Genomic DNA, 26,816 nt, shown 5'->3' on the forward strand with positions numbered 1-26,816 from the left:
TCATTCCAGGAAATCTTGCTTGGCTGGGTAATTAAGGGAAGTAGAGTGAATCATTAATGCATTGTATGCTTACACTCGTATTTGCATTTTTTCTGCATGAACCTTTTAACTTTAAGATAACTGTAAGCTTTTTATAATGCTTAATATGTACAAAGTATGTACAAATTTTAATTCTAAAAGCTTAAAAAGTAAAATTTATTTAATATTTTATTTTAGTTCATATCACAGTATTTTTATCCTCTCTCTACATTAACAACTTGATTGGAATATTAATAAGTAAGCATTTTCTGACCTAATAATTCTTAAGACATCGTTTACAAGAATGCAGTTAAATCTCAGGAAAGAAATGCCATTATCAAATAATGAACTCAAGAAATTTCACAAATTGATAAAATAACGCCATTTGATGAAACACCATAATATAACCTTGAAAAGCTGCCCTGTACTGATGACATTCCAGTCGCCTTCCATAACATAAATCTGTGGTACAAATGAAGGTCATCAACAGTGCAGCAACCAGCTGAATGTAAGTAGCTAACAAAGAGAAAGTGTAGATAACGCATTTTGGTCACAACCCCTACATGAAAATAAAAAACACGATTAAGATTTTGTGAGTTAGGTTTTTTTCATGTTACCTAAGCTAAATAGTTTGATACACAAATCAGAATGAACATCGTGTTGAGATTTGGTGTGTGTGTTGGTGAGGAGGGAGTGAGAGAGAATGCACAAGCATGCACTTTATCTAAGGAAGTGAGTTTTTTTCCTGAAAGCAATTTGCCCAGATTGCACCCTAAACTGAAAGCACAAATAACTGTATGACATCCGGCGAAGTGCTTACAAGGGGGGCGCGAAGGTGGTCATTTTTTTAAAGTTTCTTATACCAGTATTAGTGAAATTTGCTTACATTGCTGGCTAAGGGGGGCTTGCGGACGTACCTTTGTTCGTCAGGGGGGTGTCACAAGTAAAAGGTTGAGAACCGCTGCAATACAGTAAAGGTTGACTATCCTGGGTTCAGATTTTGTCTTAGGCACGCTGTTCTTTTTCTGCATGTGGCATCTGTTTACAGGCCTGGCTGCATTGTCGTGATATAACCTTAGTTGCTAGCTTGGTGTAAAACACTGATTCCCCTCTTTCTCCAAAAAAGGTATTAGGCCTTATTTTTAAGGGATGTCTTTTTTCCCATGTAAAAAAAAAATGCGTTTATTTTGATACGGTCATGTCTTCTTCTGAATCATAGTCATAACTCTCAGACTCGTGAATTCCAACCTAAATTTCTTTCGACTCTATTTTCTGCTTGGGCATTTACAAATACTTATTATTATGTTATAATTTATATTATCATTTATTTTAAGCATTAAAAAATTCATTCTATGGTTTATCTTTTAGTTAGATCTTATATTGGGGAAACACGATAGTAGCACCACTGCGTGTATGTAAGAAGTTTAGTTCTATGGCATTAAATTTTCAGACCTTTTCTCATGTTAACAGATTTTTTTTTTTTTTTTTGCAGGATATGCTGACTGCGTGAGGTGTTTCTACTGTGGAGTGGGCCTTAAATCTTGGGAACCAACAGATAATGTTTGGTCTGAGCATATCCGATGGAGACCGAACTGTAGATACCTGCAGGCAATCAAAGGGGAAGATTACATACGACGGGTTGTTACACAGCTGAATCGAGAGGTGTGAGCAGGAAACAAGGCAGTTTTAGATGTTTCTAGAAATTCTATTAGAGTGAAAACGTCAGTTATTTAATAAAAGGCCTGGGTTGGAAGTTTTCTCTTTTCTTCTCTCATTTTCCCTATTCTTTCCTTCCCTCTCTCTCCTCTTTTTTTTAAAAAAAAATAAATCGGTTTGTTGTCATGCTAGACAATTAAAGCTATATGCTTTCATGCTGCCAGAAAAAACACCGCTTTTGAGAAAATAAGCATCATACATATTTACTCTTGTTTTCCACTGAAAAATTGTTTCTTCCATAGTTGTGCTTACTTTTATGATATTTTACGTTCCCTCCTTTCCCATCTTATCCTCTGTGATTGATGATAACAATAACAGTGACACTAAAAGGTTAACAAACCTATAGTAAATGTGATGCTTTGTTAATGGTCATGTCTTCCTGTCTCTGCCAGAGTGGCCTGCTTTTTTTCGAAGGCTTGAATGTCCCTGCTATCTAAAAGCATACTATTTTTTTCATGTGCATGTTTTGGGCTTAAGAATCGCTTTTGTTTGGAGGATTTGCATGCATGTAATTTTCAAAAATGTCAGAATTGCATTACAGTAGATACTTGCATTACTTTTTAAAAAAATAGTTCACCATCTTTGTGTCACGTAGTGATTGTACACAACAAATGTCCAACCACTTTTTTTTAGTTTTAAGGGAAATAACTGGAGTTGTCACCAGTACTATACCAGTTCTCTCCCCTATGATATCTGCATGCTCTTTTCATAAGAAGAATGCAGAGGCTGAATGTTATCATCAGACCCTTGCTCCTATTGTGGGTTTATTCAGTAAAAAGAATCTTTCTAGAAAGACCCAAAGTGTCACATAGTAAATGACAAACATACAGTCCTTTTGAGACTGAAATACAAGTGCTGATAATTTTTGTTGTAGGGAGATGGCGAGGATTTGAGGGAGGCTGTGTCAACTGTGAGAAGTGACAACTTTGTGCTGCCTGCACGCCCTTCTATCACCACACCTTTGACTACTGCCACAATTAGTACCACCTCATCTACTCCAGTTCCTGCTGCTTCCCAGCCTGCATTAGCAAGTAGCTTATCATCACCCACGTCACAGTTGGCAGCCACTGCTACCATACAACCTGAGACAACAGCAGCAACAGGTTTATCACAGGAACAAAGAAACAATGTTGACAGAGTGGAAGAGGATGGAGAGGCGAGACCATCCAGGATTTCTGTTGTTCCACCTAATGGCAAGTGATTGATGCTTAGCAATCTTACCACTCACCCCTATTAATCATCTTTATTGATTACATTTTAGCCTCATCAGACTGACCTCAGCTGACCCAGTGGAATAATGCTTGTAGAATCTTGGTGTGAGTGTTTCAGTGGTCAGAGTTGAGAACCTTAGATTTGCTACAAACCTGCACATCCTTTCAATTCAGGTTTTAACAGAACCTCATCTGAAGAGTTTTCTCCCCTACAGCATTCCTCTAGTGCTGTTGGTGGGCTGATGTTTCAGTCTCGCTCTTCTGACCAGCGCTTAAAATTAAATCAAAACGAGCAATCATTAACATATGAGCATGATTTTCTGTGTTACAAAACGTAATTTGTTATGTGAAAATATTTGTAATAGTCAAAAAAACCCATCTGTTTTGTATGCTATAGACACAGTGCTATAAGATAATTTGGGTAAGTAAACCCTGGGTCTATGGTTTCTTTATTTAGTAAATAGCTCTTACACAGTGCACTATATTCTATCAACCTGACTGTTCTACACATATGTAAACACTTACTGTTTTTAAGTCCGTCATCCATTCTTCTTATATTTGTGTTTTCTTTTTAGTAATAGTGCTTTGAGCCTTCCTTTAATGGTGGGAAAATGTGCTAGACAAATTAACTTTATTATAATTATTATTATATGCATGGAATATAAACAAATATGTTGTGCTTAGCATATATTTTATGTGCTAATGCTCTGAATGACTTGAGAACACTGATCTGTTCAGACATGTTGATATTAAATAGCTTTGAAATATCAAAATCCTGTTATGATTCCAAATGGACATATGCATTTGCATTACCAAGCCCTTAATAACTCAGATTACTGTCACATAGTATAATAGGACATTTTCTTCTTCTGCACAGAGGAGAATGAAAGTGAGAGACTGTCCCGCCTGCGACAAGAAAACAGAGAGTTGGCTGGCAGATTGCAGTGCCGTGTGTGTCACCGGCGCTCCATTGACACAATCTTTCTTCCTTGTGGACACTTGATGGCATGCGAAGAGTGCACAGGTACACTGCGAGAGTGTCCACAGTGTCATGAGTATATTCAGGCTACAGCCAGAGTTCATATGGCCTAGGAAATACATCTTGGGCAACATTATTTTTAAAAGGTTGAAGATGTGCAGGTTTTTTGTCCATTGCCACCCATTGATCAGCAGCCTAGAGACTCTAGTGTGATTTCTTATGTTTCCTAAAGTCTTGTAAGCATGACATACAATGTGAATTCACAGGACTAACTTAAATTGCCAGGAACAAAAAAGGCTGGAAGTAGGAATTGGGAAAAGTACAAAGTCAGTGTGAATTGTGGATGGGAAACATTTGCATATCTGTTCTGAAGTGGGCATTCTTGGACAGCATCTCAGGGATATTGCATTGGTCCATTTACCACTCTGTTTTTTACAGATTAAGGGTGACAAGATCAAGAAAATGGAATAAAGTGATTTTGAAACTACAACTTCACAATACAGATGTGAAAAGAACAATAATAATAATCATATTTATATAGTACCTTTCTCCAATGCCAGCCAGACTAACAGCACTTTGTATGCAGGTGCACGAGCATGCCTTTTTGGGCAGGCATCCAACACACCTTCATGAACATGCATATCTAAAGAAATGCGTAGACAATGCACAGCAAATAAAGTTGAGAGAGCACAAAGAAGTTACATGGAATGCCATATTGGAAGAAAAAATATAACCGAAACATAGCAACAGTCCACATTACCAAAACTACATGTACATCATAAACATATACCACACCAACCACTCGCATGTATGCATGTTCTCACACATAAATGCTTCAGATGTCCAGCAACAATCCTGATTAGTCTCTGACTTTATAAGTAGTCTTATCGGTTAATTTGAGGAAGTACAGTGATACCTCGGTTCTCGAACATAATTCGTTCCGGGAGGACGGTCGAGAACCAAATTGTTCGAGAACCGAAGCAATGAAACCCAAAGGAAATAATGGAAACTGGATTAATTCGTTCCAAGCCCCAGAAAATGCCTATTTACTGGCCTAATTTGTATATAATATGTAGAAAAACATGAGTCTCAACAAGAAATAAGAAATAAAAGTATATTTATTAAAACAAAAATGTACTGTACAGTACAGTAAATTGTGTTTCATTTACTGTACCTGTACCAAACTTTATGGCAGGAGGGAATGAATGTGGAGGGAGGAGGGAAGGGGGATGGTTATTGTCACTGATGACGCAAGCAAGGCGCGCTGGGCCGAATGAATGCCATTCGGCTCATCTCGGACGTTCGGATGTTCGAGTTCCAAATATTTGTTCGAATTCCAAGACAAAATTTTCTCGAATTTCCTGTTCGAATACCGATTTGGTCGAAAGTCAAGGCGTTCGAGAACCGAGGTATCACTGTATGTTATAGAGGGTTGTATTGCATTTTTTAGTTTTGATGCTGTAGTCTTCTAAACAGTATACATACAGTTTGCTGAAACACGAGTATGCATGGTCATTGTTTTGTATACAAAGTTTTGCCAAGTTTAGATTTTGAATGTAGCTGGGCTCGGATAAGAGGACGTATTTAGCATATGTATAGACTTGATGTGTGCACATACACAGAGATACAGCAGGCAAAGTTTCAGATATGAAGATTTATTCTGTAAGTTTTAAAATAGCATCATACTAGTCTTCATTTGAAAGATTTAATGCTAAACTCACTGGTGTAACCAGCTGCACAGCATGAATAATATTTCACTTTGTGCAATGTTTACCATGATGATGATGATGTCAATTTGTAATGCGCTGGTATCCATTCAGAAGAATGCTCATTGCGCACAAAAAACAAAAGAAGAAAAAAATAAAGTGAACAAATATATAAAACACCAAGAAAGTAAAAAATAGAGACAGAAGTGTTTCTTGGTAGTTTAAGACTGTTTTGAAAGAAACAGATGGGTCTTCAGCCTTTTTCGAAACGTCGTTGGTGAGGTGATGGTGGAGAGTGACGATGGCAGAGCATTCCACAGCTTAGGTGCCGCGTTTTTGAAGGCCCTGGCTCCAGTGCGCTTCTTGTTTGTGTCTGTCACTGCAGGGAGACAGAAGCGTGACTGGGAGCCTGAGCGCAGGCTACGTGACGGCTGGTAAGGAGGAACTATCTCTTGCAAATAGTCAGGAACAGTTTGAAACATGCAGGACTGAGCAATAGAAAGCACTGCAAAGGTAAGGTTTAACATCTCTCATCTCTGTAGCTTATATGCATTTTCAAATACTCTGCTCTCAAATAGTCTCTTGAAGTGAACTGAGGAGGTTTAGAATCACAGTGAATCACAATGTCATATTTTAAGCCAAAGAAATGACTTGAAACAGCTTTACACAAACTGCACTGGTGAGGTGTAACACAGCAACAAATGAGCATGTGTTGTTTGAAATTGAATGACCTAATCCCAGCATTACAACTATGGCACTTAGAAGGTTTAACACCTCTAGGGATCAGCCTTCCTGTTTTCAAAATAGATCATCTAAAATCAGCTTTCCACAGTTTGGAAGGATGATGACTTGATAAGAACTTCAAAGAAGCTTTACCTAGCATACACGGGTAACAGCAAAGACCATCATAGGTCATCATCTGTGTTTTTAATGTAGATGAACACCTAAAAGCAACTTTACACACAATGCACTTGACACATCACTGTAGCTTAGCATGTGCATTTTCTAAGCAGGTGAGGACTTGAAAGCAGCTTTAGACACATCAGACTAGTGAGGTTTAGAATCACCGTGACTCACCTTGTGTCGTTTGAAAGTGGATAACTGTCTAAAAGAAGCTTTACATACACTGCACTGGTAAGATTCAACATAATTATGAATTAGATTGTGTCTTTTCAAACCAATTAAAGAAGTTAAAAGCAGATTAACACACACTTCAACGATAAGATTTGGTATTTCTGTGGACCTGCCATCGTCACTCTCCTCCATCACCTCACCAACCACGTTTCAAAAAAGGCTGAAGACCCATCTGTTTCTTTCAAAACACAAGAAACACTTTTAAGATGTGACTGTTGTCATGCTCTAAACCAGGGTTAGGTAATGTCTAGCCTGAGAGCCATATAAGGCCCACAAATCATTTGGTCTGGTCTTTCCCTGGCAACAAAACTGGCTTGACCAAATATAGTAGGCTAATTTGATAATTTAGTATGGCCAGCCAATGATATACATATCCAAATGACCGCTGAGGGAAAAAAGGTTCCCCATCTAAACAAATATGGTCATAAACTCTTATGTTATAAAGTTGTGCATAAAAATGTGTAGTTACTTTGTAAAAATACGCCTCCCATAACGACATTAACAAAGTCTCTCTAGGTTCACCCATTCAACTGCTTATTTCCTGTGAGCAATCAGTAATGTTTTGGCACACCTAACGCTGACTCAGTCAACCGAGGAAGGGGTGGGGCGCCTGTATGAACCATGGTAACCTAACCCTAACAAAACTCCACAGAAGTTACAAACCTTGTGTGTGGAAAATACTCATTTTTAAACAGTGGTAAGTAAAAGTGTGAAGTTTTACTGATCTGATATTTTTTAGTTGCTAGGAAAGCGATTTTTTCTTTCTTTCATTCTTCTTTTTATTCTTTCTCTTCTCAGCCAGATTGGGTTTGTGTTGATGTTTTACATATATATAGTTGCATCTGTTATAATTGATCCTTGCCTTTCATTTATGATTTTATGATGGTTTTTTTTTCCTCTCTCCACTTAATCTTTCCATTTTCCACCTTTTGCGCATATTAGGTTTCTTCTTACCTTCCTGTCAAAAAAAAAAAAAAAAGCTTGTTATTGCTACCAGCTGTTGTACCTTATTTTTAAGAATGCGGTTGTTTGTAAAATGTTGACAACTGCAGAAATATTTTTGGATAACTTATTATGTTTTCAAATCCCTTTGTGCATGCTTGTGCAAGATGTGTAATTTTACATGTATGTTTGTTTCCTATTGTTATGAAAGAACTATTATATTGATTGCCTTTCTTGTGTTAAGAACTGTCGATGGTTTTGATGTGCAAGAGTTGTGTGTGACAGGGTACATCAATACAGGGCTGTCGAGAGCCAGCATGATCTTTCTGGGTGCCTTGCATTAATTGTAATCGCCTGTTATGTTTCCAGAATATAGCAGTATGCTTAATAGTAATAATTCGAGTTGCATTATCTACATTTTGTTTAATAACTCAATATAGATAGCAAACGTTAAAAGTGTAAACAACTAGGATCTACAGTACTTTTGTGATAAACATTTTAAGAGCTTTTTACCCGAGTGGTCAGTAAATGATGGGAAAAGATCAAACGATTCACTTCTCTTAATATTATAGATTATACAAAATATTGTCAGTGGACTTGGAAAAACTCAACAGATAAACGAAGCGAAGATAAAAGACAATACAAGGTTTATGTGCTTCACCGCTAATGCATGTGTGGTGTCAGATTTGGATACAATTATTGGAGGTAGCTCTAGTAGTGGTGAAGTCTACACTTCATAACAGTCTTTGAAGTCTAGTTTTGTTTAGTTTTTTGCTCGTAAGGCCTTTTCTTTTCATATTTTCAAAGAAAACGAGCAAAAAATTACTCAGGTCGGTCTCCCTGTTCCATCATTACTAGGTTGTGTAGTCACATGGCCTGGGTTTTTAGTATTTTACCGGCCCGCCACAGAATTTTGAGACCGGTCCGCAAAAAGAAAACTTTTCCCACCCCTAGTCAGCACAAAAATGATAAAAGAAAATCTGAGCTGATACAGCCAATATAATATTGTATGAGTTGACAATAATGAGCTCTGAACCGTCTATTTCTCTCGCAGCGTTCATAGTGTGATCCAGTGTTCACAAACCAAACGTCCAAAGCTGTTTCCAAGTCTAATGTTCACCGATACACGATTTATACACATACACTCCAATCTACCACCCACGTTGGCATGTCGGGTAGAGTGTCTATAGGTTAACGAGGAGCACTTTGGCACTCTTGTCATCTAAACAATACAAGTTAACATTTACTGTTTCCTCTCTGTATTAAGTCGTCCGGTGGCGCGATGCCTGTCACAATACGGTGAAGGTTGGCTGTCCTGAGTTCAGTTCTCGTCTCGGCCACGCCGTTCTTTCTCTGCATGTAGCATGTGTTTACAGGGCTGACTGCCTTGCCGTGATATGCCTTTAACTGCTGGCTCGGCGTAAAACAATTCCCACTCCCTCTCACTGTGTTCTGCTCCACACCCACTTAAAACACCCAGAACTGCGGGTGGCGGCACTAAGAGGGAGGAGTATGGGCGTGGCGAAGACAAGAGGCGAGAAATGAAAGAAAATCCGTTCTCCCACACAAGGTTGGTTTGTGTCATCTACAGAAATGTGTCGTCAAGGCGACAAGAGACTAGTGTGAACCTAGTGTTTGGACAGGTCAGCGTCATCCACAGCAACAGACAACGTTGTAAAGTTCAGGGCATCGCTAGGCGGGTATACACTGAACACTAGCCTCGCCCACGTGACAACAAGATGAGGTCATAGGTTGCCACGCAGCTGGGGCGTGTAAACAAACATTGTGAGTGGTGTGGGGATGTCAATATCGAACGCTGCATAGATTTTAACGGTTCTAAGCGAGTAAAGAGACTTGTGTTCATTGTCTTAAGTTGACAATCACTGTTTACATTACTGGTATCCACAACAATCGACGGTTGGGGCGAAACTCGCTGGCACAAAAAAATTAATTAATGAGTATTTATTATTTTCAAACAGGTAAAGTTCACTAAAACGCACAGTAAGCTTGGTAATTAAAAACAGAAGAGAGATTCAAGGAAGTAATTAAAGTGTAGTTGAAATTTATTTCGCACAAAATGTACACGTGTAAGCATGACATGATGTAATGTGTCAGGGTTGATGATGTGTCACAAACCTGCGAGTGAAATGTTTATAAATAGAGCGATGACTTGATGGGTTGACTTTCACACTAGGGCGAGATGAGTTTACTCAGTGCTGAGACAGGCTGACCCGCTCACCCCCCGCGGGGCCCGAGGCAGAGGGCATGTGGGGGCCTCGACCCCACGGTTTTAGTTGGGATCTAAAGACACTTTTTTCCACAGGGGAGATATGAATATTTTGAAATCCTGTCTGAAAGATAGAGCGTGCAATTCGTCGTTAATTGGGAGCTTAATTACCATATTAATCCAAAGGGCGGAGTTCTCGGCAGATGCCTCGACTAAACACGGGCCTGAAGACAGGAATAATAATAATTTACGTGTTTTATATACTAACACAAGTAAAGGTGGACTAACGAGTGCGTTTACCTGATCTCTGAAGGTTTGTGGAATCGATGTGGAGCTGGTCATCGACAATCCAGTCCTAAACACAATCGTCACAGACTCCTCCATGGCACGTTACACACGGTTGTGCAACAACACCAACGACTGCACGTCACCAGGCTGAGGTGCTTGTTATGGGCTTAGTACAAACAAACCATATTGTTGATTGACACCACAAGTGACATAACTGATAATCTCTATTTTAGTTTGTAGAATATTTGCCTTCTGCGTTGTTCTGAACACTGATGGCGGTAACCGCCGGAGGTCAGATGCAGCCGGTTTAGTCCATGCAGCGAGTGTGACCGGGTTTTCCCCATGAGTAGACAGGGGGAACACACAGGGGGGAGTTTGAGTGCAGCGTGGCGACATATGGGGATTATGTCACTCCGATGATTAGGATAAACCTACAGAGGGTGTCCGTCAGAGGGGAGGATGAACACTGTTCTGGTCACTCGTGCCAATGATGTGGAGACCATTTTTGTTCCCTGAAGTGGTGCATCTGACTTCATGTTGTGAAGTTCACTGCGACACAGTAGATGATCACATAACATTCAGGACATGCGCACACAAGTGATTTAAAGTACTTTCAGTGCGTCAGCAGTTCGTAGACCAATCGGTGAGCTGCATCAATGATATAAAGAGTCCTGCTCACAGGCTGCATCCTTTTCTCTAACCGCGCACAGTCGAGTAAGTGTTCACAGTCGAGTAAGTGTTCACATCTGTATTGACAACCAATCCTTATTTTCGATCTTTACCTCTAATTTCTCCCACACACCTAGTCCGTGCGAGTCGGTTTTATTTACCGAGTCTCTGAGTTTACAGTTGCCTGCCAGCTGTGACCAGTACAATCAGTAGCATGGCTAGATATGAGGACTGGGTGGATTATTTGTTTATATTCAGTCTGCTTATTATTGTATTTGTATATTTCTTGTAATGGAACAATACTTAGCGTGTTTTGATACATCTGCAACTTTCGTTCTAAACAAACATCAGAAAAGCACAGAAAAGTTTGGGTGAGTTCTAAGCATGCGATAGATACTCAACAGCCTAGAGCATTACAACACGACTGTCCAGACTCGCTGAGAAAGCAAGATTTTGACAAGAATGAAAGACAAGCCAGGTCAGAGTAGGTGACCACTACTAGTAGTTGGATCCACAAAAAAGTAAATAAATAAAGTTCGTTAAGCGCCGGAAATAAGGACTAAACAAAGTGTTTGATATGACTATTTAATATGTAGTTTTATGTTACTATATAGTGATATATCATATGTAAGCTTACATGACTAGACGGTTGCAGGTGACTTGTAAGCACATGAACATAAGACTGTTATTAAAGGTGAGTCTCAAGGTGTGTATAAAGTGCGCCGTTAAAATCTTAGTGGCTTCCAGAAGGTTGAAGCCATGCCAGACATTGCGCCAGCAGGTCAATGATTACATCATCATTATTATTATTATTTAAAGTCATTATTCGGCAAATTTCTTTGTGTACTTAAGCTTTGTCAGTGTCACGTGGATCTTTTGCGGGTGTCATCATGACTCGGTATAATAACTGTCGGGTGTCAACATACTTATGAATGACACGCTGACTGACACATTTGCACTCACAGGGACTCTCAAGTTTGTAAGTGTTGCCGAAATTATGAAGTAAATTCGAGAAGGAATATACTAGTATAAAAACATGATTTACCTCTGTGGCTTCTGCAGGTCTGGACCTGGCCAATGGTCACACAGATGACAGTTATTCATGTTCGTGAGACCAACATGTAGCTATCATTCCATCCCAGACAGACTTTGCCGACTGAGGGCAGCTGTGGTCTACGAGCTCGGCTAGTAAACAAACGAACTGATAGTCGCACATTGCTACCGGACACAACAAATCAAAAATCGACTTCTTTCTTGTTTTCATGTAAACATTGCAAGACTTTACAGACTGACTCCACTAGGTTAACCATGCAAGTCTCTGTCTCTCCTGTGTGTCTGCTGCTCTCTCATTGCGGGTTTTCCCGATGATGCAACATCAGGTTATTGCGCAGTTCATTGCAACTGATAAAAAAATAATAATAACACCATCCACCCCATCAAATAATGTGGGAGTACTGTCAACCTTAAAAGCTGCTACAACACAATTTCATGCTCAGCTGTTTGCCGCCATCTACACGAGCTGTTGGTGTTATCTCATCTGTTGTGAATTCTCTGATCAAACACTACTGCTCCCATCTCCAACGGCCACACATCCGGGGAACATCGGTAAGAATCGAACGTAAGTACATCGCTGTCCGCTGGTGTACATAGCTGCTGTCTTCTGCCATGTTCACTGGTGTATACAGCTGCTGTGTCTCCTGTTATGTTCGCGAGCTGCATGTTGGGAGCTGCACCGATGACATGTTTTCCTAGTTCTGGTCATCAATAGGTGCAGGAGATGACACCCAGGGTATCCGGTGTTGCCCGGGCTGCTTTCTACCGCTGACTGCAATTTTATTGTCAACTTTCGATCTGTCGCTTCCTTCGAGTCGAGTGTGTTGACGGGCGGCGCTAGTGTAGCCACAGAGTGAATTCCCGGAACTTGACAGACTAACCACTCATGTTCGGCAACGGGGACACACCACTGATTCCTTCCTTTTCTCTCTACCCGTACAACCTGCTCTCCTCCTCCCCCTTTCTCTCTCTCTTCCTCTTCCCACTCCGAAAGCTGCATCCTGTTTTTCTCTCTCCCTCTCCTCCCGACCCCCCCCCCCAATCAGCGGGTTTAGACACGCTACTGGGCTTGATGTCAACATTTGAAATTCCCTGAGGCGGGCTGGGGATGTCAATATGTTGTTGTTTTGTTTTTTTTGTTTGTGTTCGTCAGCAGACTCATCAAACGGGAAGATAAAATAAAACTTTTTTAAGTACGGCATATATATGTTAGCAGAGTTTGCCCGTCACTTCTATCAGTTTGGCCCGTTTAGTCCAAACAATAATATTGTTATGAGTATGAGAGACTAAATATATCTAAACTATAATAGCAGGGACGACTACTTTAGGCAGTTTTCCCAAACTATAAGATGTAGATGTCAAGTGCGGTGACTGGCTTTTGATGGGGGAAAAAGCGTTTTGTATGTAATATTTATATTAATAATAATAATAATAATTGCTTCGAAGTATGGTCTGATCAGTAATTATATAATGACTTTCTTACGATGTGCTCATCATGCTTCCACTAACCCTCGCCCTTCTGCTTACACATATGCACACATACAAACAAACATTGTAAATATTACTTCCCAAAGATTGTGCCATTAGTCATCTTGTCATCGCGAAATATGGTTCGGGTCCCAACATTCTCTTTGTACAGTGGAAGCAAGGGAACATGATGTAGAGCATCGTTCATAATGTTTCATTTCAAAGATTATGCGAATAATCTCATCTTTCTTTTCTTTTTACAGAGCTAATCCGTTAAAGACACAGCAAGTGGACATCTCGGAGTAAGGATCATCGCACAGTGTTCAATGGGCAGGCGACTCTTGAGTGTCGTTTGTCTTGTCCTTGCTGTGTCCCACGACCCTGAACGCGACGACTGCCACAACAACAACAACCAGCTGCTAGAACTGTTGTGTGTCAGGGTCGTGACCCAGGTGAGGACAAGCATTTTGTCAGCAGACCGTGTCTCTGACCTTCACGCTGAAAGGACACGAGGGCAACGGCGACTGGGTCTGCGACTGTTGGTGTCACCGCCGTCAACCGCCACACGTGACTGTCCGAGCCGTCTGGCACCGACTATTGAAAAATTGGACAGCTTGCCAATAAAGAAAAATCTCCTCAACATGCAAGTGATATCGGGAACCATAATAAATGACAACACAGAAGAGGAAGACACGAACCGCCACGTCACTTCTCGAACTATAGAACCTTTTACTTGTCTGACTTCCTCACGAGGGTTAGTTGGCGGTGTGACAAGTGGAGCATGTGACACTGTCATGAGGCAATTCCAAAATGCAAATTCCCTCTGTATAAATACCACAGCACCAGACACACTGCAGACAGACCCCAAGTTGTCTTTGTTGCATAGCTCGACGAGAGCCATGATTCTGTTAGAGAACATTAATTTGTCTTTTAAATTCTCGACTGTCACAGTGGTATGCCGTCTTGAACCTTGTATTGTAACAATTTACATTACATCTGACCACGTGCCTGTGAGCTATCAAGTCGAAGAGAAGGAAATGAAGAACAACTCTGACACTAGCTGGACTGATGAAGCGAGTTCAAAGCCGACTCTTGGTGTTTGGTTTAAGGCAGGGACATTTCCTATTCAAGAGTTTGACACCACTTACAGAACTTTAGCTAATACATTAAGAACTGTTTTACACAATTTACTACGCCGCTTATATTCTCCATATGTCAACGTTGTAACGATAGCATTTCATATAATACCAAGTCTACTCTACCAATTATTTTCTATTTTTAGCCACAAAAGTCCGAGCTTAGTTTTTCATAAACAGTCAGTAAATGTAGGTATTGGTGAAATAAATAATGCAGATTCTACGGTGAACGAAGAGAAAATCATATTTGCTGAAACAGAACATATACCACATATACGACATGGCTACTTAGGGCAGTCTGCAGTGACTTTTATTGTTCTTCTGATGTTAGTGTTTATTCCTCATCTTAGAGACAGTATATTTGGCTTAAATCACTTGTGTGAAGACCATCAGTGTGGAGGATGCCACTACTTCGACAGGTGGTTTGAAACATGCTTTGCCGAGGGATGTCATAGCGAGAAAAAATCATTCGAGGACTGTAAAATACCAGAGCGAGGCTGTGATGGTTCATCGTGCAAGTCTAGCAAGTCTTTATCAAAGGAGACAACATTCTGGAAACATGTCCGCGGCAACTTCTGCTGGAAATTGTTCCGGAAAACCCATACATCGACAAAAAACTCTGTTTCTCAAAAACAGATTGCCACCTGGGGCAAACATGAAAACTTTGCTCCTTTGTGGTTAACTGGATTTCACGTGTGGCCATTGGACAGATTTTTGCCAGACGCTTCTCGAAACCCCGAACAGGACATGGCCTACTTAGGGTATCGGCTAGCCTCGTTGGGGGCACTTCCGGTCACGTGCGGGGTCTCGAGGTTAAAATTGGCCAACGCTGGTTTCTACTACAGAGGTCAAGGTGACGAGGTCGTCTGCTACAGCTGTCGGGTGCGACACAGCGGCTGGAGGTCCTCAGATGATCCGTTCGCTGTTCACAGACGCATCTCGCCTCATTGTTCACACCTGGCGAAGACGATCGAAGCGCCACCAAACTACCAGACTGGTGAGCATGGCAGTCAGGGACACGAGGCATCAGGTTCAAGGTCGGGATCAGAGGTCGTGAGCGGTGCCAGGGATCAAACGGAGGATGGAGAGCAGAGGGAGCAGGATGCGAACGATGCAGTCCCTAACTCCTTCTCCTCAGGGCCCTCCCGCACGACCCACTCCGCACAAACCTCGGCGGCTGAGGCTGGGTCACCTAGCGCTATACCTGGGGGTCAAGCTTCGCGGAGTCTGTTCCCCAGCCCCACGCTGGACCTGGGGGGAGCAGTATACCCCATGTACCAAGACATGGCCAGCAGGAGGAGGTCGTTCGCCAGGTGGGACGAGACCCGGGCTCCACCTCTGGACGACATACTGCTTAATGGAATGTTTTACGCAGGTGAGTTGATGAGTTTAAACTTTTGTTTGTATTTCTCTGCAATGTAAACATTCTATTTACACTCTCAAATAACAGGGGTGTAGGAAGATGCTCGGCTGTTGGGGGAGGCTTTTGCTTGCTTCTCTTCAATTTCATTAACTTGGAAAGTCTAAGACATTGCGCTTTACTATTTTCTTCTCTAAAACAGTTGCAAGTGTCTGTAGGTCTTGCATCCTCATCTTGTGATCAATTACCAACAAACACAAGACACTCTCCTCAGATAGCTACAGAACTATTAGCAGAACATTGTGTGCCCCCTTCAAGAAGTTCCAACCCATGATTGCTCATTAAAAATTGGACCATTTTGGGAATTTGTATCACAAACTTCATTGAGGTCTGTAGTCGTCAGTGATGACCCCTGGCCTAAAAGCTATTTGAGAAGTTACTGTAATTTGACCGAGAGTGCATTTTCATTACTCTGTTATTGGAGTTGTTACAAATTTTCACGAGGGTGATTCGTGGAGGTTTTCCCCGCATGATGCAATTACAGGTGACCATGACTGGCTTGAAATCACAATACCACAGGTACAATCACAGATGCTTGTTCACTGTTGTATAAGCTGCTATTTTAGGGCGTGGGGATATTCCCGCACACGTGGCAAGTCTTCTTCGATTTTACATTCAGTCACGCATGCGCTCCTGACCCAGTGTCTCAGCAGCACGTGGGTTGCACGTGACTCACTAGGCAAACGGGTGGGTTACGCAATTATCGACTTGTATGTCGATGAACTTCGTTTCTATTCCACACCCCTTTACTCCTCCACTTAGTCCCACGCGCTTGTAGTCATCGTCACGATCGTCGGTGACTGTCTGTCACATGTGACTAGAGATGACAGACTTTGGTTATGATGACCGTTGGTCTCACGTCCCCCCGGACCGGCACCGGCAAGTATGAACACGAGTGTATCACACGATGTAACATGTGAACGGCACCACGGCCCACGTGTCACTGACTAGGAGGCCACGTGATCGATGGGGGGACGTGCACTTGGCTCACAGACTGATCTCAGGTAGCAAGTTATCCCTCTCATCTCTGGTACATTAGTTTGGCCGTGAGATAGGTAATAGGTTCGTCACATTTTGGTCGTTGGGAGTGAGGTGTTAGAGAGGTGTTTGGTGGCCAGGTTTTTGTCGCTGCCTCCTTTTCCACTGTCCTCTAATGGTGGTCATGATGTATTCAACAGGTAAACTGCGAGAGTACTTCATTCTTACCTTCTGTTGGTTCCTGTAGGGTATGCTGACTGTGTCCGGTGCTTTTACTGCGGGGTGGGCCTCAAGTCTTGGGAACCCAGCGACGATGTGTGGTCTGAACACACCCGATGGCGGCCCAACTGTCAGTACCTGAGGACCGTCAAGGGAGATGACTACATTCGCCAAACTGTCACGCGGCTGAATCGAGAGGTGAGTGGTCACAAATCAGGTGTTGTATTAATTCTCGACTGCAAGACAGATGCAAGCATTCAATAGTAAGTTCTTGCGTTATTTGAATAAGTAAGATGCTGTTGTTTTATCAATATTATGGTCAGTTTGTTGTTTCTAAAGAACTGATAACTCTTGATAGCCGTTACTAATGTTGTCTTTTCCTGGACAGGATGAGAGTGATGCTGATGCTGGAGCTGCTATAACTGCGGTGAGGAACGATAACTCTCGCTCAGAGCCTCCTGTACAACAGCCTTCTGCTCGTGCATCCGTGACACCAGGAGACGGACCCACAGGTTCCCCTCCCACTACTACCACAACCACAGCGAGCAACGCGTCTCCACACCAGCAGACGGCGACAACCACCGCACAAGAGCAACCGTCGACCAGCACCTCAGCCATGTCATCAGCAGACACAACAGGAGGATCACCAGCAGAACACGACGGCAATGACCGCAGAAATAACGACAGCAACACCTCAAGACCTCGGGCGTCGGGAATTGCAGTCGTGTTGCCAAACGGTACATGAATGTTTCTATATATATTCTCACAATAAGATGACCGCTGCAGCAGCATTCATGTGTGTGTGTAAACATATTGCATGCTCTTTGTACAATGAAGAATATGTGCACTTAATAATGGGGAATGGAGAATGGGCGGGAGCTAGAAGGAGGGACGAGCTAAGGGGCACAGTATTGTTATTCCGAGCTGCTTCACTGTTATGCTTCTAACTGGTTGCACTGTTCTAGCTGTACTATCCTGTTTCTCACTCCACTGACATGTTTTGTCGACAGAGGAGAGTGAGAGTGAGAGGCTGAACCGCCTGCAACAGGAGAACAGACAGCTGGCAGGTCGCCTGCAGTGCCGGGTGTGTCATAACCACCCCATCGACACCATCTTCCTGCCCTGCGGCCACCTCCTGGCCTGCGACAACTGCACCACGACGTTGCGCGAGTGTCCGCAGTGCCACGAGTACATCCAGGCCACCGCCAGGGTGCACATGGGGTAGACATCACCCACGGGTAGCAGAATAAAGCCAAGATGGACTAAAACTGTCTATTCTATATCACTTAACCTCTCCCGTGTTTATTGCACCGGTCCCTGAAATCATGAATGTGAATCTGTATCAATATAGAGTGTAGCAATACGTGAGTGCAACGTTCCTAAGACGTAAAAGAACGTAGGAATCAGTTGCTGATGGGGGTTTTAGCCCGAAAGCTGAAAGCGAACAACAAATCAACAAGTGATACTATTACTGATCGATGACAGAAGAAAAATTCTGAAGGACTGTGAAGGGGGAAAATCCAGAAAGACATTTCTATACTCCCAACATTACTTTCTCTCCAGAAAAAAAAACATCGTTCACGAGCTACACAAATGATCCTAAAAAAAAACTGAAACAAATCTTTAGAAAAAGCATACATTACATCAATGTTCGTTTCCTTCACCGTTTCTGAAAATTCCAACTGTTGTCAATTGTGATAAAGAAAAGAATTCCAAAAAAAAAGAGGTGAACTGAAGTTCCTGGCTTAAACGAAGCGAGGCGTGTCGACGTGTTGTTGACCACTTACACAGAGGAAAGATAAATTTCTTGTCGCCAGTGATAACAGCTAACTGTCATCAAGACAACTGAGCACAAGTTTCAGGGAGAAGGACAAGTTTGCTACGATTTCCAGGCGGAACCTGGTCTGTAATATGGCATCTTGCCCTCGTTGTTGTTATTATTGTTGTTATTATTAGTATTATTGTTGTTGTTATTAAAATCTTTAGCCTGTACTCCATTTTTGAGAGTTCATTCATTCAGTCGATGGCAGTAATAATATAACATATTTAAGCACAATACAATATTACATGTGTTTGCTACAAGTGTTTTCTTTGGTAACTGTCGGGCACACGTCCCGATGCATGCAGCATACCTTAGACTTCTGAAGGTGAACAATATCCCAGACCATTTAACTCTCTGCGACAACAGTTCAGGAGGATTCAAAGCACGTGCACCAGTTGTAGAGCGAAAGGTATCACGTGAGGGAAGGGACACTGAATGCTTATGTGTTTCGCTACACATGAGAAACTTGACTCAAAACGACAGAACAAAGCTGGAAGAGAGCGGGTACCCGGGCTTTTAATATGAAATCCATGAAATAAGCCTGAAGGATTCTTCTGTCTTTCCGCCTCATGCTCGCTTGGAATATCATTTGGTTTCTTTTACGTGACTAGCCGGGTACTTTTGTTACCCTGACTGATTTTTACTGCTGACTCTTCTAACTGTTCTTTAATTGTCAATGTCGATCTTCCTCCAGGCTGAAATCAAGCTTATTTAGAGAAACAGTTTTTAAAAGTTCAAACATTACCTTACGCATATAAAGAAGTCAACAAAATGTGTACAGACTATGTTTAATCTTTTCTCACTTCCTTGCCTGATAATGAAAGCAAAATGTTATGAAAGGAGAATCCCGTCTGAACAGTGATTGTATCTTTGTGTAAGTAAGCTTCTGACTAGCATGACATGTTAGAGACATCCTGTTTGACATTGGTCAGTAATTTGCGATTTCTTCCTGATCTCAGTTACCTATTTAAGTCAGTATTCGGTATCTGAGTGAGGTTCCATCTTTAGTTCAACCCTCTGGGCAGAAATGTACAGTTTAATGTAGATACCAAGCCTCCCACCCTCACCCCCCGACACACACACACATACACAGGTAATTGTGTATGCACGTGCTTGAACTCGCGGTATGTACGGTAATGTACCAGATAACCTCTGCGCCCGATACCCGTACACCAGTTCATCGAAGTGCAAACGACAAACGCTACTCAAGGGGACTAACTCTTGTCTCGTGTACGCTCTTCACTTGCTCAGTAGTCCCCCTTATAGATTGCATCTGTATTAGTCGATCCCCAGCATTTAAACAGTTATATAAAATCTATCGTTATCTGTAAAATACCGTTCACATATATCATTGTCATTGCTATCTTTGTTGCTATTGTAAACGAAATTTACTGATCACTTACATGCTCACACGGAATCTTACGACCATGTGCTGTTAGACGTCTCTATTTTTCTTCGTTTAGTTATAATTTTCCTGTTATCTGCTTGCGCTTCTTCCTCAGATCCAAGTCATCATCTTAACTATGTTTTCCTTTCTGACCTTTCACTTCTCTAATTGTCATCTTCTCTAACGGTGACGTTTCCTGGTTTGTGGAAGTCGCCATCAGCGAAATTGAAGCGAGGCAGACATATTTTTTGTTGTTTTTATTTTGTATTATACCTTGTTCATTTATCTCTGCATGGTGGCGACGAACCTGCTATCTGATTTTCTGATCATTGATTAATCTATTTGTAACGGATAAGTATTTAGTAGAGGGGGTTAGGAGGGAAGATCGACAACCGTGGTAGATCTGATTTAGCGTAGTGGGCTGGAAGTTGTTTGCCCTTGAGCAAATGACGCAAACTGGGACGTCAAAATAAGGTGACGTAAAAGATTGAGGAAAATAACGTTAGAGAAAATAACGGAAAGCAGAGAGCAGACGGCAACAAAAGTTGGAGCTGGTGGATTTTTCTCGGGACTTTCTCGCAACTGCTGCGACAGCGGAAAAAGTATTACGGAAAGTAATACCGTGGGTAAACTACAGGTGGATGTACTTCACAGGTCGTGAGTCACTGTAGTCCGTGTTCGCACCGTGGGGGAGCTCTGTGGCTTGGGCATCCCAGTTTCTTGGCGGGGTCAAGAAACTAGACACTGGTATCAGCGAGAAAAGAACAGAAAACTTGGTGCAAGACTGGGGCACCGACTTCCATCTGTCGCCTGGAAGGGGCAGCTCTTCACAGCCGAGAGTAAGCGCCGGTGGAGGAAAGGTTTCCTCCCGGCCTTCAGCGAATCTAACATCATCCGGCCAAACATCTAGGAGGCGGCCGCATGCGCAAGATCGAGACGTCTGCTTATAAACTGTGGGTACTGTGAAAAACCATTTATTTTCAATCATAAATAGACTTCGTGGAAAGAAGATCAGTGGGACTGATTAGAATAGAGGACTTTGGGAGGGTCTCAAAGACTTTAAAATAAGAGGTTGATGTTTCATCGGGAGCGAACATTGGGTTCTTCATCAGTGACAATAATTTAGGAGAGTCGATTTTATTGTTACCTTTAATATTATGTGGGATGAATGATAACATATTGGTAATACATCTTGTGTGGCGAATGAAGGAGTGAATCTATGAGTGTGGATTTTGCCTTTGTTTCATTTGACTTTGTATTTGATTTGAATAATTATTTGTGCCTCTAAGAAGGTACGCCCACCCTCAAGCGATCAGGATATTTTGGTTTGTGGAAAGAATGCGCATGTCTGCGGACGGTCCGTGACATCTTGGTGACCCCCGACGTGATCGCTTTAGGGTGAGGCGGTACTAGGCGAGGTGGTTTACATATATTGTACAAAAGTTATTATTGGTATCTGGTGGATTATTTTGACTACTCGTGTTTTGCCATCGTAGGGTACATTTCTTTAAATTGTTCTTGGGAGACATGAAATTCCCGGATATAGATAGCTTCATAGCCCAGGGTGAGGAACTGGGTTATACTAACAGTGCCCTGGAACAATACGTCGAACAGTGTCTTGAGAGGTTCGACGAGGAACAAGAGAGAGAATGGGCAGCAAGAGAAAAGGAAAGAGAAGAAAGGGAAAGAGAGAGAGAAAGGGAGTTTGAGTTAGAAAGACTTAGGCTACAAGCAGAAAGATTATCAAGAGAAGCTGAAGCTGAAAGGGCAGCTAACGAAAGAGAAGCTGAGGCCGAACAAGATGACGGTCAGGAGTTCGCCGCTGTGAGCCAGGGTGCAGGTGAGGGCCCGCGATCACCTCGTAAGAATGGGCCGCGTGACGACAGCACACGGTGTCACGATTGTTCCCCAAGAGATCGGTATACACCAGAGAACAGGTCTCCAAATTTCAGTAGGAAGATCAAATGTTACGCATGTAAGGGATTCGGACATATTGCCAGAGTGTGCGCTAACACACTAGGGACTTCCGGAGGCAATGCTACAATTGTGGACGTTTTGGTCACATTGCCCGGAACTGTCTCTACCAGAGAGCTCAATATTTAGGACCCAATAAATTCATACTGAGAAGGAAGAACCAGCTTATGTCACAAAGAGAAATGCAAGTAGCTCAGAGAGAATCAACTCTTCAGGAGGTTCATGAAGAACTGAACCACAAAATCAACGACCTCAGTGATGAAATCAAAGCCGTGCAACAAAGTTTACAGAACTTTAAAGAAAATACAGAACATCGTGAACGCAGATTGCAGAGAGAAATCAGTGACCGGGACAAAGAAATTATTCGGCTTAAGGCTGAGACAGAGGTTTGGCGAAAAGAAAGAGATGAAATGTGTAAACAACAGTGGGTCACAGTTGGTGACTTTGAAGAAAAAGTTCACGAACTTGAATTAGGTCATAAGAAACAGTCCGATGACCTACAGAAAGCCTTAGCAGAAATCAAATTCTTCAAGGAACATAAAGAAAGCATGAAGAAAGAACGTGAGAATACTGTAACACAAGAGAAATCTCTGGAAATGGCAAATACTGAGACTAACAAAGTGGTGGAACGACTGACAAAACTGATAAGAGAACTCAAACAAATATACGATGACGAGAGAAAAACTAAAAAGGTGTATCTGGGCATGAGACACCAGAAGTCGAGTGAGATAGAGGAAAAGACGGACATTAGCATTACAAGGATTCCAGTTTTTTGTAGAAACTATCAAAGGAACAGCCTTTTAAACCACAAAAGGCTTATTTCAATGGATGCTAGCTCTTCAAGAGTTTCAGTTTTCAGTTGAGACGATTAAGGGAACAGAGAATCTTCTCGCTGACAATCTATCCTGGGTCGAGTGGGACCAATTTATCCCGTAGAAGTGAAAGAAAGAAAAATTCTTAAATTGATTTTTTTTCATTCTTTTTTTTTCAGGAGGGGAGGAATGTAACGGATAAGTATTTAGTAGAGGGGGTTAGGAGGGAAGATCGACAACCGTGGTAGATCTGATTTAGCGTAGTGGGCTGGAAGTTGTTTGCCCTTGAGCAAATGACGCAAACTGGGACGTCAAAATAAGGTGACGTAAAAGATTGAGGAAAATAACGTTAGAGAAAATAACGGAAAGCAGAGAGCAGACGGCAACAAAAGTTGGAGCTGGTGGATTTTTCTCGGGACTTTCTCGCAACTGCTGCGACAGCGGAAAAAGTATTACGGAAAGTAATACCGTGGGTAAACTACAGGTGGATGTACTTCACAGGTCGTGAGTCACTGTAGTCCGTGTTCGCACCGTGGGGGAGCTCTGTGGCTTGGGCATCCCAGTTTCTTGGCGGGGTCAAGAAACTAGACACTGGTATCAGCGAGAAAAGAACAGAAAACTTGGTGCAAGACTGGGGCACCGACTTCCATCTGTCGCCTGGAAGGGCAGCTCTTCACAGCCGAGAGTAAGCGCCGGTGGAGGAAAGGTTTCCTCCCGGCCTTCAGCGAATCTAACATCATCCGGCCAAACATCTAGGAGGCGGCCGCATGCGCAAGATCGAGACGTCTGCTTATAAACTGTGGGTACTGTGAAAAACCATTTATTTTCAATCATAAATAGACTTCGTGGAAAGAAGATCAGTGGGACTGATTAGAATAGAGGACTTTGGGAGGGTCTCAAAGACTTTAAAATAAGAGGTTGATGTTTCATCGGGAGCGAACATTGGGTTCTTCATCAGTGACAATAATTTAGGAGAGTCGATTTTATTGTTACCTTTAATATTATGTGGGATGAATGATAACATATTGGTAATACATCTTGTGTGGCGAATGAAGGAGTGAATCTATGAGTGTGGATTTTGCCTTTGTTTCATTTGACTTTGTATTTGATTTGAATAATTATTTGTGCCTCTAAGAAGGTACGCCCACCCTCAAGCGATCAGGATATTTTGGTTTGTGGAAAGAATGCGCATGTCTGCGGACGGTCCGTGACACTATTCTTCTATTCTATGAAATAATGGACTGCTTGTTTGAGTCGTCAAACTATATCTTAACATCTTGGATTGTAAAAACGGAGAAGTCTTGCTGAACAAAAATGTGATTTTATTTTATTTATAGAAAATTAATTCACATGGCACATAATTCCTTGTCTGTAATGTTATTACTTGCTATTTTAGATGTTTGTATATACATCCCTATTAGAAAGTGACTATTTGATGCAGCGCATATAGCGGAATAAAGATCTCTAAATATCATTGTCTATTTTTGTCTATGATTGAGTCTGTCAATAATAATATAATAATAATGATAATAATGATGATTGATGATGATGATGGATGATTGGTGATTGATGATTGATGATGATGATAATCAACAAGGGGTCAGTACCGCGCCGCATCCAGCGTCGATGGACACTGCCCTCCTCTACTCTGTAATCTCAACTATAGGAACATTTACATGTTGTAACTCAGAAACATCTTCTTCCTACGATATCCCGGGCTTGAGTAAATTTCCTACCTCATTCCCTCCAAACCCTATTAGTGAACAGAGTTCAAACACTTTGTGTCACGGTTAATACTTTCTCAGCTAATGTTCTCATTCATTCTCCCATACCTTCAACATACACGTGCTGTCGCAAAGGGATTAAAATTAGTGTGAAAAACACGAAGTCACGCACTGGCCCGTGACATATTTTTATAAAATGACAAATGGGATGATGAAAGATATTTAGCCCGTAGTTGCTCCCGGCTTGCTCAGTTCAAATGAAAAACCCAGTCAGGCTCCAAATGAGTCGACTCACTTCACACATCACATACTTTTTTGTGTGAAGTTATGGAGTATTTATGAATAAGAAATAACATTAGAGTAAACATCATGAGCGGAAATTAATTCACACAAGAATCCGTCGCGGAATTCCGTCTACTTGTCTTCGTATTCCTACTGGCTTCTCGCTATAAAGGGAGGCTAGCAAAGGACAATTTGAGTTTGCTTTTTAGTGAGTTTTTCCCCTTTGACCGTAATCTGCCGTTTCAGAGCTGGGGTATGCTTTGTGTCTTCACTAGTAACGACTATTGATTCATCTAAAATTCTAAAGAACTCATCTGTGATTTGGTCGACATTTGATCTCCCACTGCAGTTGACTTATGTGTTTAAAAGCCAGTAACTGATGTAAGTGGCATTAGTGTAGCGTAATAGTACTTCCCGTGCATAGAGATAGGGGATAATGGCAACTTTTTATTAACGAGATAGAAATTGAGAATGACAATTCTTTATTAACGAGATATAGCTGAGAATGACAATTCTATATTAACGAGAGATAGCTGAGAATGACAATTCTTTATTAACGAAATAGAAAGATATGATAATGACAAATTTTTTTTATAAACGAGGATGACAACAAAAGCAACAATGTGCTTCTTCAAAATAAGGCCTCGCCATTAACATGGAACAAATTGTAAAACAACAAAAGAATTCAACAATAACATTCTAAAAACTTTAAGGTAAAATGAAAATGTACAAAGTAGTAATAGCAATGATAACATCAGGGAGGCAGAGCTAGAGAAGAGAGAAAACAACAATGTCAGAATGGAGACAGTGTGACTACTACTCTCTCTACCCCTCACTCAACACGAAAAGCGAGAAAGTTGTGTCAAGGATGAAGCTGGGACTGAACATTCTTGCTTGAGAGTTCAGTCCCTCGGGTGGCTGTCTAACAAAGCCAAGTCATCTGCACAAGTGACGGCGATCTGCGAGTAGCGGGCGATAACCCTCGCACAGCACGCGTCATGTCTTGACGCCGAGCCCAAGCTGCCGCGGTTCCTCCCCCTTACCTTTGATCTTGCTAAGATTAGAGAGCAGGTCCTCCGACACCCCGCTGTTTAATCAAACCTCAACTCCCCGCATCCGTCTCTTTGCTTCACTCTCCTCCCTACAACCCTATTTTAAAATTCAACCGCGAGTACCTGCTTCAGGTGAAATTCCGTCACAGAAAGAGTTTTCAAAAGGTTCAGCGCGGGCTCTGGTAACAGTTGACTGCCATTTTCTAATTTGGCGGTGCCTTTTCATTCCGATAAGTAAATACTATAAGTGAGTATGCGTATGCACTACGGGATATTCCCGTGGTAAGGCGTACAGTTGCGTGCCGGAGAATGTTATACACTGAATGTTATACTCTTTCTCTCTTTCCTGGTGAGATGAAGTGAGCAAGGAAGAAAGTAAGCACAAGAAGAAAGATTTTCGTAAAAGTAACTTTAAAATATTTTTTAAATTCGACCATAAATTTCCGACCACCTTTTGATCTTCAGGTCACGGAAGAACACTCCCTGACTTTGTACCGCTCGCCGAGATATCCTCCAGACATACAAGAATTCTCGCCTCATTGCTTGAGAATTTCTGAGGAAGGTAGATTACTTCAAACAATATTTGTGTGGGAGGCTTTT

At 41.8% G+C, this 26,816-nt stretch overlaps 1 protein-coding gene across 11 annotated transcripts in view; it reads left to right on the forward strand.

Moving 5' to 3' along the window:
* The window catches only part of LOC112565553 (E3 ubiquitin-protein ligase XIAP-like), a 45,736-nt gene extending 26,581 nt beyond the window's left edge, over positions 1-19,155 (forward strand). For 8 of the 11 annotated variants that reach the window (XM_025241061.1, XM_025241060.1, XM_025241063.1 and 5 more), the window contains exons 3-8: positions 1,511-1,680; positions 2,609-2,927; positions 3,823-3,969; positions 17,192-17,361; positions 17,552-17,900; positions 18,174-19,155. In XM_025241061.1, coding sequence (XP_025096846.1) covers positions 1,511-1,680; positions 2,609-2,927; positions 3,823-3,969; positions 17,192-17,361; positions 17,552-17,900; positions 18,174-18,388 — 1,370 coding nt within the window. In that variant the 3' untranslated portion in view covers positions 18,389-19,155. Of the gene's footprint in view, positions 1-1,510; positions 1,681-2,608; positions 2,928-3,822; positions 3,970-10,763; positions 10,954-12,369; positions 12,509-13,673; positions 15,922-17,191; positions 17,362-17,551; positions 17,901-18,173 lie in introns of those variants that run through there. The other 3 variants (XM_025241055.1, XM_025241052.1, XM_025241054.1) reach the window with 3 other exon arrangements.
* Positions 19,156-26,816: the final 7,661 nt, after the last annotated feature.

The sequence above is a fragment of the Pomacea canaliculata genome, linkage group LG6 (genome assembly GCF_003073045.1).
Source record: "Pomacea canaliculata isolate SZHN2017 linkage group LG6, ASM307304v1, whole genome shotgun sequence".
NCBI classification, from domain to species: Eukaryota; Metazoa; Mollusca; class Gastropoda; order Architaenioglossa; family Ampullariidae; genus Pomacea; species Pomacea canaliculata.